At 44.6% G+C, this 19,747-nt stretch overlaps 1 protein-coding gene across 1 annotated transcript; it reads left to right on the top strand.

Annotated features, from left to right (window-relative positions):
• The first annotated feature begins 206 nt into the window (after positions 1-206).
• rars1 (arginyl-tRNA synthetase 1) lies at positions 207-17,050 on the top strand. Its single transcript, XM_084170654.1, has 15 exons — positions 207-345; positions 1,901-2,035; positions 5,697-5,885; positions 6,181-6,289; positions 6,620-6,720; positions 6,847-6,968; positions 8,999-9,119; positions 9,526-9,655; positions 10,442-10,546; positions 10,797-10,975; positions 11,512-11,621; positions 12,418-12,523; positions 13,636-13,808; positions 14,826-15,073; positions 16,814-17,050. Exons 1-15 carry the CDS (start codon positions 301-303, stop codon positions 16,921-16,923), a joined length of 1,983 nt encoding a protein of 660 aa, XP_084026780.1. The 5' UTR covers positions 207-300; the 3' UTR covers positions 16,924-17,050.
• Positions 17,051-19,747: the final 2,697 nt, after the last annotated feature.

A 19,747-nucleotide genomic window follows, 5' to 3' on the forward strand; every position in this document is an offset into this window, starting at 1 on the left:
TGAAGGTAATTTGCAGAGCACTGAATTTTGACAAACGCTTTGACAAAAAACTAAACTGCAATAAGTAGCAATAAAATGTTGCTATGTTATAAAGTTCAAGCATAACGTTATGGCAGTAGTACCTACCTATTCGTCTGTGGTAGTACATTGGGTACCCCACACGAGGGCGGTAAATGAAATTTCCGACATTTAACTTCATTACCTCTTCCTCATCTAAGCTGCCGGGTTCAAGTCACATCCTTAAAACTCATTTAGCAACAGAAGCAAACGCTAACTTATTGTTCTATACTTGTACCGAAAATGGGAGATCCTGTGTCTGAATACACGTCCCGACTTCAACAGCAGGTCAGATCTGATACTTTACGAATATCTCTTGATTTGCAAGAATGCACTGAAATTAAGCAAGTGTAGCTCCGCTAACGTTACGGCTAACATGGACATGTGGGCTCGTTGCTGACGTAATGTGTGGCAAGGCAGCTAGCTAGCTAACTTGCTTGTAAATATTGCAGCAGCTTACTAGCTGCCTTGAAATGTGCTATTACATTTACGTCATTTAGCAGACGCTCTTGAGTTAAGTCTGAGTGTTATCTTAGCCAGTCAGTCAGTGTTTGTGTGTGGGAAAAGACAGATGCAGTGGTGGAAAAAGTACCCAATTACCATACTTGAGTAGAAGTAAAACAAATACCTTAATAGAAAATGACTCAAGTAAAAGTGGAAGTCACCCAGTAAAATACTAGCTACTTGAGTAAAAGTCTAAAAGTATTTGGTTTTAAATATACTTAAGTATCAAAAGTAAATGTAATTGCTAAAATATACTTAAGTATCGAAAGTAAAAGTATAAATCATTTCAAATTCCTTATATTAAGCAAGCCAGACAGCACCATTTTCTTGTTTTAACAATTTACGGATAGGCAGGGGCACACTCCAACACAAAGACATTATTTACAAACGAAGCATGTGTGTTTAGTGAGTCTGCCAGATCAGAGGTAGTAGGGATGACCAACGGTGTTCTTGATAAGTGCGTGAATTGGACAATTTTTCTGCCCTGCTAAGCATTCAAAATGAAAGGAGTACTTTTGTGTGTCAGGGAAAATGTATGGAGTAAAAAGTACATGATTTTCTTTAGGAATGTAATAAAGTAAAAGTTGTCAAATATATAAATAGTAAAGTACAGATACCCAAAAAACTACTTAAGTAGTAGGCTGTCTTGTAGCTCAGTTGGTAGAGCATGGCGCTTGCAACGTCAGGGTTGTGGGTTCGTTTCCCACGGGGGGACAGTATGAAAAATGTATGCACTCACTAACTGTAAGTCGCTCTGGATAAGCGCGTCTGCTAAAATGTAGTTAAGTATTTTTACATAAGTATTTTACACCACTGGACAGGTGACCGGTAAGTCAGCTGTCACTAATGCCGCGTTCAAAACAACTGCCAACTCGAAAAAAGATCCGATTGGGAAAAATGTATTGAACGGTCATCCAACTCGGAATTGAAAGTCGGGAACTCGGGCATCTTTCTAGAGCTCTGACTTTCGACCTGAAGATCACTGACGTCATGATTTGACCTAGTGTTTTTTTTTCTTCTCCGAGTTCCCAGTTGTCTTGAAAACACCTTCATTGATGTTGATGATGAAGGAAGATGCAGTGTGCGGCCCTTCCCATCTAGACATTTAGCTAGCTATCATTCATCATATATCGACATTATACTGTAGTAGACAATTATTTGCTAGCAAACTTAGCTATCTGAAGGTTTCAGTTTTGTTCTGATGGGTGTGACATCTGATTTCCTCAATCTGTGCTGATATCAGTAGCTAAAGCTTAGTTTATGAGTCAAAGTCCTGAATATTGTCATACATTGTACCTCAACCAACATTTTCTTGACAGTGAACCCTTTCTCCGTTTAGGAGCTGGAGATCCATTCCCTCACTGCAGAGATCGAGAGCCTGAAGAACCCACAGAACCTGGGCTTGTCCTCACACCTGGATGGGCTGAAAGAGGAGAACGTGAAGCTCAAATACCGCCTCAATGTCCTCAAAAGGGTGAGTGATCACTTGTAGGAACTTCCACAAGCCACTCTGGCTACATTAATGTAATGAGATTGAGCTATCTTTCTTGTTAATTCACATACAAATCAAATCAAATGTTATTTGCCACATGCGCAGAATACAACAGGTGTAGACATTACAGTGAAATGCTTACTTACAAGCCCTTAACCAACAATGCAGTTTTTTAAAAGAAAAATGTAAAATAAAGTGTTAATTAAGAAAAAATAAAAGCAAATAGCTAAAGAGCAGCAGTAAAATAAAAAGCAGTAGGGAGCTAATATACAGTGGGGTACCGGTACAGAGTCAATGTGTGGGGGCACCGGCTAGTCGAGGTAATTGAGGTCATATGTACATGTGGGTAGAGTTAAAGTGACTATGCATAAATAGCAAACAGAGTAGCAGCAGTGTAAAAGAGGGAGGGAGGGAGGGAGGGGGGGGGGGGGGGGGGGGGAGTGCAAATAGTCCGGGTAGCCATGATTAGCTGTTCAGGAGTCTTATGGCTTGGGGGTAGAAGCTGTTGAGAAGCCTTTTGGACCTAGACTTGGAGCTCCGGTACCGCTTGCCGTGCGGTAGCAGAGAGAACAGTCTATGACTAGGGTGGCTTGAGTCTTTGATCATTTTTAGGGCATTCCTCTGACACCGCCTGGTATAGAGGTCCTGGATGGCAGGAAGCTTGACCCCAGTGATGTACTGGGCTGTACGCACTACCCTCTGTAGTGCCTTGTGGTCGGAGGCCGAGCAGTTGCCATACCAGGCGGTGATGCAACCAGTCAGGATGCTCTCGATGGTGCAGCTGTAGAACTTTTTGAGGATCTGAGGACCCATGCCAAATCTTTTCAGTCTCCTGAGGGGGAATAGGTTTTGTCGTGCCCTCTTCATGACTGTCTTGGTGTGTTTGGACCATGATAGTTTGTTGGTGATGTGGACACCAAGGAACTTGAAGCTCTCAACCTGTTCCACTACAGCCCCGTCGATGAGAATGGGGGCGTGCTCAGTCCTCTTTTTTTCCTGTAGTCCACAATCATCTCCTTTGTCTTGATCACGTTGAGGGAGAGGTTGTTATCCTGGCACCACACAGCCAGGTCTCTGACCTCCTCCCTATAGGCTGTCTCATCGTTGTCGGTGATCAGTCCTACCACTGTTGTGTCGTCGGCAAACTTAATTATGGTGTTGGAGTCGTGCCTGGCCATGCAGTCATGGGTGAACAGGGAGTACAGGAGGGGACTGAGCACGCACCCCTGAGGGGCCCCCGTGTTGAGGATCAGCGTGGCAGACGTGTTGTTACCTACCCTTACCACCTGGGGGCAGCCCGTCAGGATGTCCAGGATCCAGTTGCAGAGGGAGGTGTTTAGTCCCAGGATCCTTAGCTTAGTGATGAGCTTTGAGGGCACTATGGTGTTCAAAGCTGAGCTGTAGTCAATGAATAGCATTCTCACGTAGGTGTTCCTCTTGTCCAGGTGGGAAAGGGCAGTGTGGAGTGCAATAGAGATTGCATCATCTGTGGATCTGTTGGGGCGGTATGCAAATTGGAGTGGGTCTAGGGTTTCTGGGATAATGGTGTTGATGTGAGCCATGACCAGCCTTTCAAAGCACTTCATGGCTACAGACGTGAGTGCTACGGGTCGGTAGTCATTTAGGCAGGTTATCTTAGTGTCCTTGGGCACAGGGACTATGGTGGTCTGCTTGAAACATGTTGGTATTACAGACTCAGTCAGGGACATGTTGAAAATGTCAGTGAAGACACTTGCCAGTTGGTCAGCACATGCTCGGAGTACACGTCCCGGTAATCCGTCTGTCCCTACGGCCTTGTGAATGTTGACCTGCTTAAAAGTCTTACTCACATCGGCTACGGATAGCGTGATCACATAGTCATCCGGAACAGTTGATGCTCTCATGCATGCTTCAGTGTTGCTTGCCTCGAAGCGAGCATAGAAGTGATTTAGCTCATCTGGTAGGCTTGTGTCTTGTGTCACTGGGCAGTTCACGGCTGTGCTTCCCTTTGTAGTCTGTAATAGTTTTCAAGCCCTGCCACATCCGACGAGCGTCAGAGCCAGAATAGTACGATTCAATCTTAGTCTTAGTATTGACTCTTTGCCTGTTTGATGGTTCGTCGGAGGAAATAGTGGGATTTCTTATAAGCTTCCGGGTTAGAGTCCCGCTCCTTGAAAGCGGCAGCTCTACCTTTAGCTCAGTGCCGATGTTGCCTGTAATCCATGGCTTCTGGTTGGGGTATGTACGAACGGTCACTGTGGGGACAACGTCATCGATGCACTTATTGATGAAGCCAGTGACTGATGTGGTGTACTCCTCAATGCTATCTGAAGAATCCCGGAACATATTCCAGTCTGTGCTAGCAAAACAGTCCTGTAGCTTAGCATCTGCGTCATCTGACAACTTTTTTTATTAACCGAGTCACTGGTACTTCCTGCTTTAGTTTTTGCTTATAAGCAGGAATTAGGAGGATAGAGTTATGGTCAGATTTGCCAAATGGAGGGCGAGGGAGAGCTTTGTATGCGTCTCTGTGTGTGGAGTAAAGGTGGAGTTTTTTTTTCTCCTCTGGTTGCACATTTAACATGCTGGTAGAAATTAGGCAGAACGGATTTAAGTTTCCCTGCATTAAAGTCCCCGGCCACTAGGAGCGCTGCATCTGGATGAGCGTTTTCCTGTCTGCTTATGGCCTTATACAGCTCATTGAGTGCAATCTTAGTGCCAGCATCGGTTTGTGGGGGTAGGTAGACAGCTACGAAAAATATAGATGAAAACTCCCTTGGTAAATAGTGTGGACTACAGCTTATCATGAGATACTCTACCTCAGGCGAGCAAAAACTCGAGACTTCCTTAGTATTCGATTTTATGCACCAGCTGTTGTTTACAAATATACACAGACCGCCACCCCTTGTCTTACCGGAGTCAGCTGTTCTATCCTGCCGATGTAGCGTATAGCCCGCTAGCTGTATGTTATCCATTTCGTCGTTCAGCCACGACTCGGTGAAACATAAGATATTACAGTTTTTAATGTCCCATTGGTAGGATAACCTTAGTCTTAGGTCATCCAATTTGTTCTCAAATGATTGAACATTGGCTAATAGGATTGATGGAAGAGGCAGTTTTACTCGCTCGCTGTCGAAACCTTACAAGGCACCCCGGCCTACGTCCACGATATCTGTCTCTTTCTCATGCGAATGACTGGGATTTGGGCCTTGTCGGGTGTCTGTAGAATATCCTTCGCGTCCGACTCGTTGAAGAAAAAATCTTCGTCCAATACGAGGTGAGTAATCGCTGTCCTGATATCCAGAAGCTCTTTTTGGTCATAAGAGATGGTGGCAGAAACATTATGTACAGAATAAATTACAAATAACGCGAAAAAACACACATAATAGTACAATTGGTTAGAGGGCTGTAAAACGGCAGCCATCTTCTCCGGCGCCATCAGACAATCAAAGGAGCTGACTAAATGCTTAGTTTCACCTGTTATGTCCTCTTTCATTAGTGGTCAGAAGAGACAGAGAGGCTGAGTTGCTCTGTAAGTTCTACTGAAGGGCTGTCTCTCTCCCCCAAATATTCTGTAGGAGGAGAGGAGAGATGCTGGGTTGCTATCTATAGGTTGTCCTCTATACATTGTATTGAAGTGCTCTGTCTATTTTCCCTATCTTAGAGTCTGCAAGAGGAGAGAAGCCAGTGCAGTAAGACCATGATGAACATCAACCAGCGTCTGCAGGAGATCTTTGGGGAGGCCATCCGGGAGGCCTGCCCCGACCTGGAGAACCCTCCCCTGACCGTCACCCCCAACCAGCAGGCAAAGTTTGGGGACTACCAGTGTAACAGCGCTATGGCCATGGCCCAGGTGGGACTAGAACACTGATGGATCTTATTCTCTGACTCTTCTTCTCTCTGAATCTCTTTCTCTTTTTCACTTACTCTTCTTTTCTTCTTTTGTTACCTGTTTTCATATGTGTTTGTGTTGCGTCTCTGTTCCTCCGATCTCTCTCCCACTGTAACTCTTTCTTTCAGTCTGTATCTATTGCTCTTTCTGAGATTGTTTTGCGTATAGCCTAAATATCAACAGCACAACTTTCATTTGAGCTGTTAGGGGGTGAATGAAATGGGAGTGTAATTGTTTTGGACTTGTTGTGTTTCAGATGATGAAATCAAAGGGCCTGAAAGTTAACCCTAGGGAGATCGCTGAGAAGATTCTGCAGAACATTCCTGACAATGAGCTCATTGAGAAGACAGAAATTGCTGGACCAGGTTTTTGCCCTCATACAATATTTAAGCTAGAGTCCTTCGTTGAAACAAAAACAAAGCTGAGGGATGGGCCTGGAGAAATGTGACCACTAATTCATAGACTGAGCTATAGATGCAAGGACTGACATTGGAGCAAAGCAAGCTTATTTTGGGTTCTGATGGGGTATGACAGTTTGAGCTCATGAGGCATTTATATTCTTCAATAATCAATGGGTATATATCATTAATTTCTAAGTCCGAAAATGGATTTTGCAACTAAGGATTCTAGCTTAATTGATTAGAGTCATGTGCTCAATGAACTGAGGGGTGTTACATTGCTTTTTGTGCTCTCAGGGTTCATCAATGTTCAGCTTAAGAGATCATTTGTGTCCAAACTGCTGACCAACCTGCTACTCAACGGTGTCCAACCTCCTCCCTTAGCGAGCAAGAAGAAGGTTGGCAAACGTCCTGCTTTTACAGACCCAACCGCTGCCCTTTTCCATTTTTAAATGTGCTTGAATCTGATATGTCCCACGAAAACCAGTGGATGAATCTTCTGTGGATGTGTGTGTGTTTTCTAGGTGGTTGTGGACTTCTCATCTCCAAACATCGCCAAGGAGATGCACGTAGGTCACCTGCGCTCCACAATCATCGGGGACAGCATGTGTCGTCTCTTTGAGTTCCTGGGCTACAACGTCTTGAGGTTAGTACATCAGTCAAAATATGACAAACATACACAGTTAGTTTCTTTTTGAAGTGTACTGGTATCACTTTATTTTATGGTACAGAAATGACCAGGTGTTTACTTAAAGTACATGGTAAAATAGGAATGAAACAGTACCTAAACAATAACCTATGAATGTACAGTTGAAGTCGGAAGTTTACGTACACCTTAGCCAAATACATTTAAACTCTGTTTTTCACAATTCCTGACATTTAATCCTAGTAAACATTCGCTGTCTTAGGTCAGTTAGGATCACCACTTTATTTTAAGAATGTGAAATGTCAGAATAATAGTAGAGAGAATTATTTCTTTCAGCTTTTATTTCTTTCATCACATTCCCAGTGGGTCTGAAGTTTACATACACTCAATTAGTATTTGGTAGTATTGCCTTTAAATTGTTTAACTTCGGACAAACTTTTCTGGTAGCCTTCCACAAGCTTCCCACAATAAAGTTGGGTGAATTTTGGCCCATTCCTCCTGACAGAGCTGGTGTAACTGAGTCAGGTTTGTAGGCCTCCTTGCTCGCACACGCTTTTTCAGTTCTGCCCACACATTTTCTATAGGATTGAGGTCAGGGCTTTGTGATGGCCACTCCAATACCTTGACTTTGTTGTCCTTAAGCCATTTTGCCACAACTTTGGAAGTATGCTTGGGGTCATTGTCCATTTGGAAGACCCATTTGCGACCAAGCTTTAACTTCCTGACTGATGTCTTGATGTTGCTTCAATATATCCACATCATTTTACTTCCTCATGATGCCATCTATTTTGTGAAGTGCACCAGTCCCTCCTGCAGCAAAGCACCCCCACAGCATGATGCTGCCATCCCTGTGCTTCACGGTTGGGATGGTGTTCTTCGGCTTGCAAGCAACCCCCTTTTTCCTCCAAACATAACAATGGTCATTATGGCCAAACAGTTCTATTTTTGTTTCATCAGACCAGAGGACATTTCTCCAAAAAGTACGATCTTTGTCCCCATGTGCAGTTGCAAACCGTAGTCTGGCTTTTTTATGGCGGTTTTGGAGCAGTGTCTTCTTCCTTGCTGAGTGGCCTTTCAGGTTATGTCGATATAGGACTCGTTTTACTGTGCATATAGATACTTTTGTACCTGTTTCCTCCAGCATCTTCACAAGGTCCTTTGCTGTTGTTCTGGGATTGATTTGCACTTTTCGCACCAAAGTACGTTCATATCTAGGAGACAGAACGCATCTCCTTCCTGAGCGGTATGATGGCTGCGTGGTCCCATGGTGTTTATACTTGCGTACTATTGTTTGTACAGATGAACATGGTACCTTCAGGCGTTTGGAAATTGCTCCCAAGGATGAACCAGACTTGTGGAGGTCTACAATAATTTTTTTCTGAGGTCTTGGCTGATTTCTTTTGATTTTCCCATGATGTCAAGCAAAGAGGCACTGAGTTTGAAGGTAGGCCTTGAAATACATCCACAGGTACACCTCTAATTGACTCAAATTATGTAAATTAGCCTATCAGAAGCTTCTAAAGCCATGACATCATTTTCTGGAATTTTCCAATCTATTTATAGGCACAGTCAACTTAGTGTATGTAAACTTCTGACCCACTGGAATTGTGATACAGTGAATTATAAGTGAAATAATCTGTCTGTAAACAATTGTTGGAAAAAGTACTTGTGTCATGCACAAAGTAGATGTCCTAACCAACTTGCCAAAACTATAGTTTGTTACCAAGAAATGTGTGGAGTGGTTGAAAAACAAGTTTTAATGACTCCAACCTAAGTGTATGTAAACTTACGACTTCAACTGTGTGTAGTTTTTGTGGTACATTATTAAACAGCTGTAGCAAATGCCAGTCACTAATATACCATGACTAAGCCAAATTAATACCAACCGAGCCAGAGCCACCCCCACATTGCACCGTATGCTAGTTTATTTATGTGACACCCTGCTCTGCAGTATATCCTTTTGTGTGTGTGTGTGTGTGTTTTGGTTTACCATGTCATCACTGTGCATTTATTTGTGTTGTGTGCCCCAGGCTGAATCACATAGGGGACTGGGGCACACAGTTTGGGATGCTCATCGCTCACCTGCAAGACAAGTTCCCAAACTACCTTACCGTGTCCCCTCCTATCGGAGACCTGCAGGCCTTCTACAAAGTGAGTCCACCCAAAACATCTGCTTTTTCTATAAAGTTGACCACTAGATGGAGGTGGTGGGTTAAAAAAAAGACAAGAAAAAGGGTTTGGCATCAGAAATGGCATGTCCTTTCCTCTGGCCAACTTTTGAGTTGTGTAGACTATCCTAGGCATACAATACATTCTGTTCCTCACTAGCCGTCATCAGATATGTTACCTATTGTCTCCCCTGCTGATATGAGTGATTCCTCCCTGTCTGTCTGTCTGTCTGTCTGTCTGTCTGTCTGTCTGTCTGTCTGTCTCTGTCTCTGTCTCTGTCTCTGTCTCTGTCTCTGTCTCTGTCTCTGTCTCTGTCTCTGTCTCTGTCTCTGTCTCTGTCTCTGTCTCTGTCTCTGTCTCTGTCTCTGTCTCTGTCTGTGTGTACCAGGAGTCTAAGAAGCGTTTTGATGAGGAGGAGGACTTTAAGAAGAGGGCCTACCAGTGTGTGGTCAAGCTGCAGAGCAAAGACCCAGCCTTCATCAAAGGATGGAACCTCATCTGTGACGTTTCCAGGAATGGTGGGTGGGATGAATGGATAGATGAAGGGATGATGAAAGTTAAACAATTCTAATAAAGTATTTGATCTAGGGGTAGTTAGACCTTATGCCAAGTACTGTGAAGAGTCAAAGATAACTAGGGCCCTAAAGATAACATTATTTAGCAGAAGTAAATTCACAAAAATTAAGATATAGGCTACAGTAGTTCAGGTTTGAATGAAAGGTCACAATCAGACACCCAGATAAAGTTGTGGCATTGGGCATATTGGAGTTTGAGATGTTCATCAGCACCATGGAGTTTTTAAAATCTTCAAAATGGAATGTTCACATGGGGTGATGAGGTTCTTGCCACTAGTTTTCAGGGTGACTGCTCTATTGTCAGTTCTGTTTAATTGGACTTTGTGTGTGAGCGTGTGTGTGTGATAAAGGTCATGGCAAGCCTGAGGCGTCGGAGCTCTGACAGGTCACAGCTCTCCATACTGTGTGCGATCTCTGGGAGGATTTAAACCTTGACGTGACAGACAGGGAGAGAGAGGAGGAGGAGGAGGAGGAGGAGGGAGGGAGAGCGAGAGAGAGAGACAATGTTCCCAATGCCTTTATCAGCCAGCAGTGCCCACGGAGACACAGCTGAGGAAGGGCAATTAGGTTCCTCCATCCTTTTATCTATTTTTTCCCCTGATCGAGTGACTTCACTTTCTCAAGTCTCATCCAAAGACATGCAATGTGTTTAGTGTTGATTTCCCCCTGATGTTGCTACTGTACTCTAACAGAGATTTACCCACCAACTCTTGTCTTTGTCTCTCGTAGAATTCCAGAAGATCTACAACTGTCTGGACATTCAGATCATCGAGAGAGGAGAGTCCTTCTACCAGGAGAAGATGACCGCCGTGGTCAAAGAGTTTGAGGCCAAAGGTCATTCAGTTTAAATCAATCAAAACAAAGATAGCTTTACGTTGTCATTCAGTTGATATTCAGCTTATTCATATTGAGCTAGAAGGACATCATGTACTCTTCGCCTCAGGTTGGTTGCTGTACTGTGCAGTTTGCTGTAGTTGGCCTATGTGACCAGAAGGGGGCACTGTTGTCTCAGCAATACTCCCAGTCATTTTCTCCTCTTTCTCGCTCGCTCAATCACTCACTCTCTTTCACTCCCTCCCTCCAGGCCTGGTGGAGATGGACGAGGGTCGTAAGATAGTGTTTGCCCCGGGCCAGCAGATCCCCCTGACAGTGGTGAAGTCTGACGGTGGCTACACCTACGACACATCAGACCTGGCCGCCCTGCGCCACCGTATCTTTGACGAGAAGGCAGACATCATCATTTACGTGACGGACAGCGGCCAGGTGAGAAGGGTGTGGAGGGAGGCCTGAGTGCCAGTCTGTTTGTGCTATCATGCCTACTCATTGTCATGCCATACATGTTTGGCTTTGACAATGACAGCATTAGGGACCAACAGATCTGGGACCATGCTACCTCTGTTGTGCCTCTGAGGTCCTGGCTTTGACACCAATGGTGTCACCTGCTGAAAATGTAATCCACTTGGGGTCAGCCGTCTGTGTCTTGGTTTCTCTGTGAGAAGAAAGACGCTGTCAGAGACAGCCGTGAGTAGGGGACTCCAGAGTACTGCTCACTCACTGTAGTTCAACACCACAAGCATTGGCTTGTCTGAGTGTTCACCGTAATTTTTATGCTGCAGAAGTTTCTACTGGAATGGATCATACATGCAAAATCATGAGGCTTACTTGCAATGTTTTGCAACCGTCACTATTAGCCTGTCAAACTCTGTCTAAACATTTAACTGGTGTCCAATACTCGTTTTATTTTTATTAATTTTTTTGGCTGTAGTTTATTATGCGTATGTCTGTTTTTTTCACAACAGGGCACCCACTTCCAGCTAGTGTTTGCAGCGGCTCAGATGATTGGCTGGTACGACCCCAATGTGACACGAGTGGAGCACGCTGGTTTCGGAGTGGTGCTGGGAGAGGACAAGTGAGTATCTACAAATTACTGAAGTTCGTTTTTCCAGGGTCCTATTCGCTAGGGCACACAACAACAAAACAGTTTTAAAACAGTTTGCAACAGAAAATGAAAATGAGTGCTTCTTATTGGACAAGTCCAGGGTGCACCTCCTGTTTCAGTACGTTTTCTTCCATTTGGTGCCTAATGAATGCGACCCAGATTGGCATACTCCAACAATCACAGACACATGCCTAATTTAGTGTTCATAGCTCAGTATACTGTACTGGGCCGTCCAAGAGAACACCCACCCGCTTGTGGCCTCATCAGCCTATTGAATTAGCACACTTAGCTTTTATTTGTCCATTCATTTGCTCTATTGGCCCATTGGTCGCGCATCATCTTGTTGTGTATGGCTACTAGGAGTCTCGTTAACCAGCAGATAATATCACCTAGTGCATTAATAAAACATCAAACACAGGCAGAGAATGGGTTGTTGGTCGTAAGAGGCTGTAGGGGAGGTGAGAGGAGCAAACTAAGTGGTGGTTAGCGCCTAGTACTTCACTATAGGCTGGGAGGGAGCTGAAGCACTGTTGAACGCTGTTCACAGTCCAATACGGGAAAGTGGAAAAGCACACATCATTTCTCATGATCACTAATTTAACATTATTTCATTAATTGAACATGATTGGATAGAGCCATGTAAGTGGAACACTACTTAGTTGTCGCAGATCCAGTTATGTTAGATTACTGGTGAAGGAAGGAAGGATGTGTTTTTGAGATGGATTTTAACAGGGCCTGAGTGTTGTCTTTGTCTGTTTGTCCACAGAAAGAAGTTTAAGACTCGCTCCGGGGACACGGTGAGGCTGATGGACCTGCTGGACGAAGGCCTGAAGAGGTCCATGGACAAACTCAAGGAGAAGGACAGGGACAAGGTGAAGAATGGATGCTGCCTGTCTTTCCAACAATACTACATAGCCATAAACTCTTCAACTCTTTGTCGAGGGCAAATCAGGTGTGATAGTTGATAGTACTTGGCTGGGACGAAACTGCAGGGTATCCACACGCACCCACCCAAACACTAACGGGAGAGTGTAGAACACGTCATTACTACAGCCTGAACAGTCATCTTACTAATGAGTGTGAAACCAGCCTGGCTGTGTGAAGTCTTTACTGAAGCCCCACAGTGAGTCCATTTGGAGTTTTAAACAGAGAACAAACAGCTACTGCTGTTGCAGATTGTCTCCTGCGTTGAACACAGCACTGTGAACGATGCCTCTCTCTAATCTTTGTGTTCTAAAGGCTCGTTGGGATACAGAAACGCATGCTCCTTCCACCTGGCGTAGCTGTCTGCCTGCAAATCGCAGTCCGCCTCTTTTTTTCTGATCCTATTACTTGTGTGTGTGTCTATGAAGCAAGAAGAGGTCCTCTGAAGTGGGGTTTGGCTGATGTGTTTCTGCTAAGCCTATAATTGTCAAGGATATCTAAAGTTACACACGCTGCATTAAATTATGCGGAAAAGTTAGTGGGTGTATAATTGCGCTGCTCCCTAGGGCGTAATCAATTAAGCAAACGCCGGCTGAGGGAGCCAATTCAGATCTATTCTGAGATCTTTTTATTTTGTTAGCGCAGTAAGCGTACTCCCCCAGCCCGTTTTTCTCCAGGCCCCTACGTAGCATCGTTGGCACCACGGGGCTGGCCACGTGCCCAACCCTGCCACCTGTTTGTCCCAACCTCATTCAAATACACCCGCCCTGCACAAAACACTCAAGCACACAAATCCTATACATACAAATACTAACACAATCCACACACATCCCCACTCTCTCTAGGTACTTGTGAGCCTGTCCATACCGAACAGGGTATTTGACTCGACATGAATGTCAGAATGACAGGTCAGACTTATAGCAGTACAGTACAGTACTTCAACTTGTCCCAGAACTCTTGTGACACACACAAACAAGTTGTGACCCATATCAGATGTCCAGTGACTGAACACATGCCTGATTGGCTGTAACTCTGATCATATGATGTCTTTCTGCCCCAGGTGCTGAGCACGGAGGATCTGACCAAGGCCCAGCGCTCGGTGGCGTTCGGCTGCATCAAGTACGCTGACCTATCGCACAACCGCATAAACGACTACGTGTTCTCCTTCGACAAGATGCTGGACGACCGGGGCAACACGGCCGCCTACCTCCTCTACGCCTTCACCCGCATCAGGTGAAGGACCCTTGCAGTCCCCTAGTGGTATTGGCCCAGAGTGGCCACGCCCCCAGTCTCAGTCTCCATTTATCTGCACATGGGTGGAGGGGGAAAAAGCAGTCTTGTTCAGGGTGGTCGATGGTCACACACTAAGTCAATAGAGCACTCACAGATGGCGGTGGCTCCTGCTGTGGAGGGGAACTGGGGTTACACACGCTTGTTTGAGCATTGGGTTTGAAACCCGGAATGCTGCTCATCTTGTAGATCTGCGGTTGGAGATAGCCAAAGAACACAATGGCATTGTTCTGGGATCATTTGATTCACTGTCAGTCCCAGTCAGGATCAGATATAGTCTCTTTTGATAGCCGGCATCATGCTCCAACTAATCTCGGTTACCCAGAAGTAAAATTATCTCGCGAAAGTCTGTAATTTCGTATTTTACTTCTGGGGGGAAATACCATTAACAATTATGATTACCTTTGTGCAAAGGAAGGAAGCAAAGTCTCCTCCCTCGCAAATTGAACTCCCTTCCGCTAATTTCACCCATGTTTATCGTGGCCAAAAAGGACATCTTTGTTTTCATGAATTTTTATCATCTAACCAATTTTGACTTTGTGGTTCTGGAATCTAGTGGAAACCGTTTATTATCTTCGCACGAGCTTGAAAATCACTGCCCCAGTTTAAGCACCGCCTTCGCCGCATCCTGATTCGTCCAAATAATCAATGATTCAAACCCAAAACCAGGAACTACTGCTGCTCGTAATCACATAATTCTATGTGAGCCTTGACAGATTTCATCTGTCCACGAGAAACTGTCCACAAGAGATTATGCTCCAACCAACTGAACTATCTGGACCTGCAGCATCACCTGGGATTTGTCAATTGTAGTCCCACCTAACACATATTGCTATAATCATGTGATAACCTGCCTAGTTACAATGTAATCACAATGTAGGTACGCTTTATAAAATAGAACTGGTCTGCCATATCCTACTCCAATTCATACCCCTTCCCCTCCTGTGTCTCTGTCTGCAGGTCCATAGCCCGGCTGGCTAACATCGACGAGGCAGCGCTCCGTAAAGCAGCAGAGACCACGGAGGTGCTCCTGGAGCACGACAAGGAGTGGAAGCTGGGCAAGTGTCTCTTGCGCTTCCCTGAGATCCTCCAGAAGATCCTGGATGACCTGCTGCTCCACACGCTGTGTGACTACCTGTATGAGCTGGCCACAACCTTCACAGAGTTCTACGACAGCTGCTACTGTATTGAGAAAGACCGCCAGACAGGTAGGGCAGAGACACTGGGGTGATGGAGACTGAGAAAGTTGTCCATCTTTATCTAACCGTCTATTAGTTGGTCTGTCTGTCTCCATTCATCCATACATCCATCCATCCAATGGTCCATACTAAATGCTGGTTCTACATATCCCTGTTAGGAGTACTCTTAAAATCAGAGATATTTCTTGGCTTTGCCATTCGGTAGTTGCTGTCATGCACAGCCCCAGACTTCTGCTGGTCTCAAATAATCCTAAATTGCCCATTGGGAGGGACACTCACAAACAACTCCAGTCAGAGGTGTCAGAGAGCAAGTGACGTTGTTAGCCCATCCACTCGCATCTGTAAGCATTTACCCTACGGTGGGCCGCTTCGCTAATGCTAAGTCCTACTTACCTAGGGTTTAGCATACCACAGAGTGTTAGCTTAACGTGCTGCTCCCGAGTTAGCGCCCAAGTTAGCCCTCCTTGCAACCAAATTGAGTGTGAATTATAGGCCACAACAGCACATAAACCCCCTAGAGTCGATTGGCACACCGGTGCGTTAATCTAAGTTACATAACAAAAAAAATCCAGATCAAAATCTGTTAGTTTAAGCTAGAGATATGTTATTTTGCATTGGCTGCATCTCAATCCACCGCATCCTCCAGTGTCGCACTTCCGCGTCTGCGGTGAAAGGTGGCAGAGCTAGAGCGGTGTTTGTCAGACCATGAGACATCCCAAAAATGGGTCTTCTCACGAAAACTGTAGCGTCCGAACGGTTTGACCTACAGACCATTATGACCACTCTATGGAAAGGGGAGACTCACTATGGTGTTCTCACGACCCCCCCAAGTGTCACAGCACTCGTCTGAAGGTAACCGGTTCCGGATTAAATATGTGTATAAAAAAATATATTTATATATTTTATATATCCTAGATTTAGGACAGACACTTCAAAACCTTGTTTCTTATGATTTATTCTTTGACTGTACCTTTTGCCATTTATGAATGTGTTATTCAATGCGTTTCTATGGGCTTTAGTAGTAAAGGCCAACATCAATATTTTATCAAAACATTTTTGTATATTTTTTTTATTCCTAAAGGGGTCCTAAAATTCAAAATCAAATAGCTAAATGATCCATAGTATGACCATCTTAAAACAATTCCATATGTCAGTTTAGCACCTCCCCTCCCCCAACGTCTTAGACTCTAAAGAATTACATTCTGAATGTCAGCCTGTTTTCCACCCATAGTAACAATGAAGGCCAATTTGAGTTTTAGCCATACAAATGCTAGTCTACAGACCAATGCAAGTCTTTCATGACTAGTCTATGGGTGTTTCTCAATAACACCCTATCTTTGCTTTTGTCATCCTTTGCTAAATTGGTTTTAAAGGAGCCAACTGGGATATATATCATTGGATGACAATGGCGTGGACATTACCAAGTGCTTGAATTACTCTAATACGACGTTAACAGATGATTTGTTAGTGTAAATGAATGGGAAATGGTATTGTTTGTCAATTACATTAATGTCTTATAATGACCCGTCTGTTTAATTTGCCCTCTCTCTCTGGCTTAATTTCTATTGGATCTCCTCACCGTGTAGCAATCTGCCCCTTGGATCGTTGAATCGTGAACATTGATTTTGTGACTGCTCTGTTATTGGGACGTGATTTTGTGTAATTTGATTGGATTGAAATTACCTCCGATCTATGTGTTGACCCATCTCTCTGTCTCTGTCTCTCGCTGTCCTGTCTCTCTCTCGACAGGTGAGGTGGTAAAAGTAAACATGTGGAGGATGCTCCTGTGTGACGCCACTGCTGCCATCATGGCCAAAGGCTTTGACATCCTGGGCATCAACCCCATCTCCAGGATGTGACATCATCACCACGCCCTCGTCCCATCTCCTCGGGCAACAGAAAAAAATAGCCTCTTCAACCCATTAACGTCACCTGGGATTTTACTGTATACCAAATAAAATAAAAATTACTGCTTGTAAAAAAGGATCTGGCACCCTGCTCATCATTCTCCATATAAATGTCAGAATACCTACCAAGAGATTGAGGAATGGCTGGAGTGGCTGCCAAAACAGCAATACTGATTTGGGCTACAGCTCAATAATTGCACAGGGGATTTGAGATCTATGTGTTAGACATTGACCTTTGTTTATTGCAGTAAATCTGGGCTGATCCTGACCCGGCCAAATAATACACTATTTCAGATGAAAGACGAGAAACAACCGGCACACTGTCGATCGCGAAGGAAGGAAGCACACAGTGCCTTGCAAAAGTATTCATCCCCCTTCGCGTTTTTCCTATTTTGTTGCATTACAACCTGTAATTTAAATGGATTTTTATTTGGATTTCATGTAATGGACCATACACAAAATAGTCCAAATTTGTGAAGTGAAATGAAAAAAATAACTTGTTTCAAAAAAAATAATAACGGAAAAGTGGTGCGTGCATATGTATTCACCCCCTTTGCTATGAAGCCCCTAAATAAGATCTGGTGCAACCAATTACCTTCAGAAGTCACATAATTAGTTAAATAAAGTCCACCTGTGTGCAATCTAAGTGTCACATGATCTGTCACATGATCTCAGTACATATACACCTGTTCTGAAAGGCCCCAGAGTCTGCAACACCACTAAGCAAGGTGCACCACCAAGCAAGCGGCACCATGAAGACCAAAGAGCTCTCCAAAAGGTCAGGGACAAAGTTGTGGAGAAGTACAGATCAGGGATAGGTTATAAAAAAAATATCAGAAACTTTGAACATCCTACGGAGCACCATTCAATCCATTATTAAAAAATTGAAATAAAAAAATAAGGCACCACAACAAACCTGCCAAGAGAGGGCCGCCCACCAAAACTCACAGACCAGGCAAGGAGGGCATTAATCAGAGAGGCAACAAAGAGACCAATGATAACCCTGAAGGAGCTGCAAAGCTCCACAGCGGAGATTGGAGTATCTGTCCATAGGACCACTTTAAGCCGTACACTCCACAGAGCTGGGCTTTACGGAAGAGTGGCCAGAAAAAAAGCCATTGCTTGAAGAAAAAAAATAAGCAAACACGTTTGGTGTTTGCCAAAATGCATGTGGGAGACTCCCCAAACATATGGAAGAAGATACTCTGGTCAGATGAGACTAAAATTGAGCTTTTTGGCCATCAAGGAAAACGCTATGTCTGGCGCAAACACAACACCTCTCATCACCCCGAGAACACCATCCCCACAGTGAAGCATGGTGGTGGCAGCATCATGCTGTGGGGATGTTTTTCTTCTGCAGGGACTGGGAAACTGGTCAGAATTGAAGGCGCTAAATACAGGGAATACAGGTTCACCTCCCAGCAGGACAATGACCCTAAGCATACTGCTAAAGCAACACTTGAGTGGTTTAAGGGGAAACATTTACATTTCTTGGAATGGCCTAGTCAAAGCCCAGAACTCAATCCAATTGAGAATCTGTGGTATGACTTAAAGATTGCTGTACACCAGTGGAACCCATCCAACTTGAAGGAGCTGGAGCAGTTTTGCCTTGAAGAATGGGCAAAAATCCCAGTGACTTGATGTGCTAAGCTTATAGAGACATTCATTTACATTACATTACATTTTAGTCATTTAGCAGACGCTCTTATCCAGAGCGACTTACAGGAGCAATTAGGGTTAAGTGCCTTGCTCAAGGGCACATTAACGTCATTTAGCAGACGCTCTTAGCCAGAGCAACTCACAAATTGGTGCGTTCACCCTATAGCCAGTGGGATAACCACTTTACAATTTGGGGGGGGGGGGTTAGAAGGAATACTTTATCCTATCCCAGGTATTCCTTAAAGAGGTGGGGTTTCAAATGTCTCCGGAAGGTGGTGAGTGACTCCGCTGTCCTGGCGTCGTGAGGGAGCTTGTTCCACCATTGGGGTGCCAGAGCAGCGAACAGTTTTGACTGGGCTGAGCGGGAGCTATGCTTCCGCAGAGGAAGGGGAGCCAGCAGGCCAGAGGTGGATGAACGCAATGCCCTCGTTTGGGTGTAGGGACTGATCAGAGCCTGAAGGTACAGAGGTGCCGTTCCCCTCACTGCTCCATAGGCAAGCACCATGGTCTTGTAGCGGATGCGAGCTTCAACTGGAAGCCAGTGGAGTGTGCGGAGGAGGGGGGTGACGTGAGAGAACTTGGGAAGGTTGAACACCAGACGGGCTGCGGCATTCTGGATGAGTTGTAGGGGTTTAATGGCACAGGCAGGGAGGCCAGCCAACAGCGAGTTGCAGTAGTCCAGACGGGAGATGACAAGTGCCTGGACTAGGACCTGCGCCGCTTCCTGTGTAAGGCAGGGTCGCACTCTCCGAATGTTGTAGAGCACATTCCCCAAGAGACTTGCAGCTGTAATTGCTGCAAAAGGTGGCTCTACAAAGTATTGACTTTGGGGGGGGGGGGGTGAATAGTTATGCATGCTCAAGTTCTGTTTTTTTGTCTTATTTCTTGTTTGTTTCACAGTAATACATATTTTGCATCTTCAAAGTGGTAGGCATGTTGTGTAAATCATATGATACAAACCCCCCAAAAATCCCTTTTTAATTCCAGGTTGTAAGGCAACAAAACAGGAAAAATGCCAAGGGGGGTGAATACTTTCGCAAGCCACTGTAAGTAGCTAAACATGTATCCTTCCTTTCTTGCAAAGGGTGACGCTTAAATAGAGCATATTATTTTTGCT

Source organism: Coregonus lavaretus (genome assembly GCF_964263955.1).
Source record: "Coregonus lavaretus genome assembly, chromosome: 10".
In the NCBI taxonomy this organism is placed as follows: domain Eukaryota; kingdom Metazoa; phylum Chordata; class Actinopteri; order Salmoniformes; family Salmonidae; genus Coregonus; species Coregonus lavaretus.

Excerpts from the sequence above, each read along its gene's own strand:
- rars1 (XM_084170654.1), top strand. The coding sequence starts at position 301 with ATGGGAGATCCTGTGTCTGAATACACGTCCCGACTTCAACAGCAG. Across the intron at positions 2,036-5,696 it reads GCCTCAATGTCCTCAAAAGG|AGTCTGCAAGAGGAGAGAAG; the intron begins GTGAGTGATCAC and ends TCCCTATCTTAG. Across the intron at positions 15,074-16,813 it reads TGAGAAAGACCGCCAGACAG|GTGAGGTGGTAAAAGTAAAC; the intron begins GTAGGGCAGAGA and ends CTCTCTCGACAG.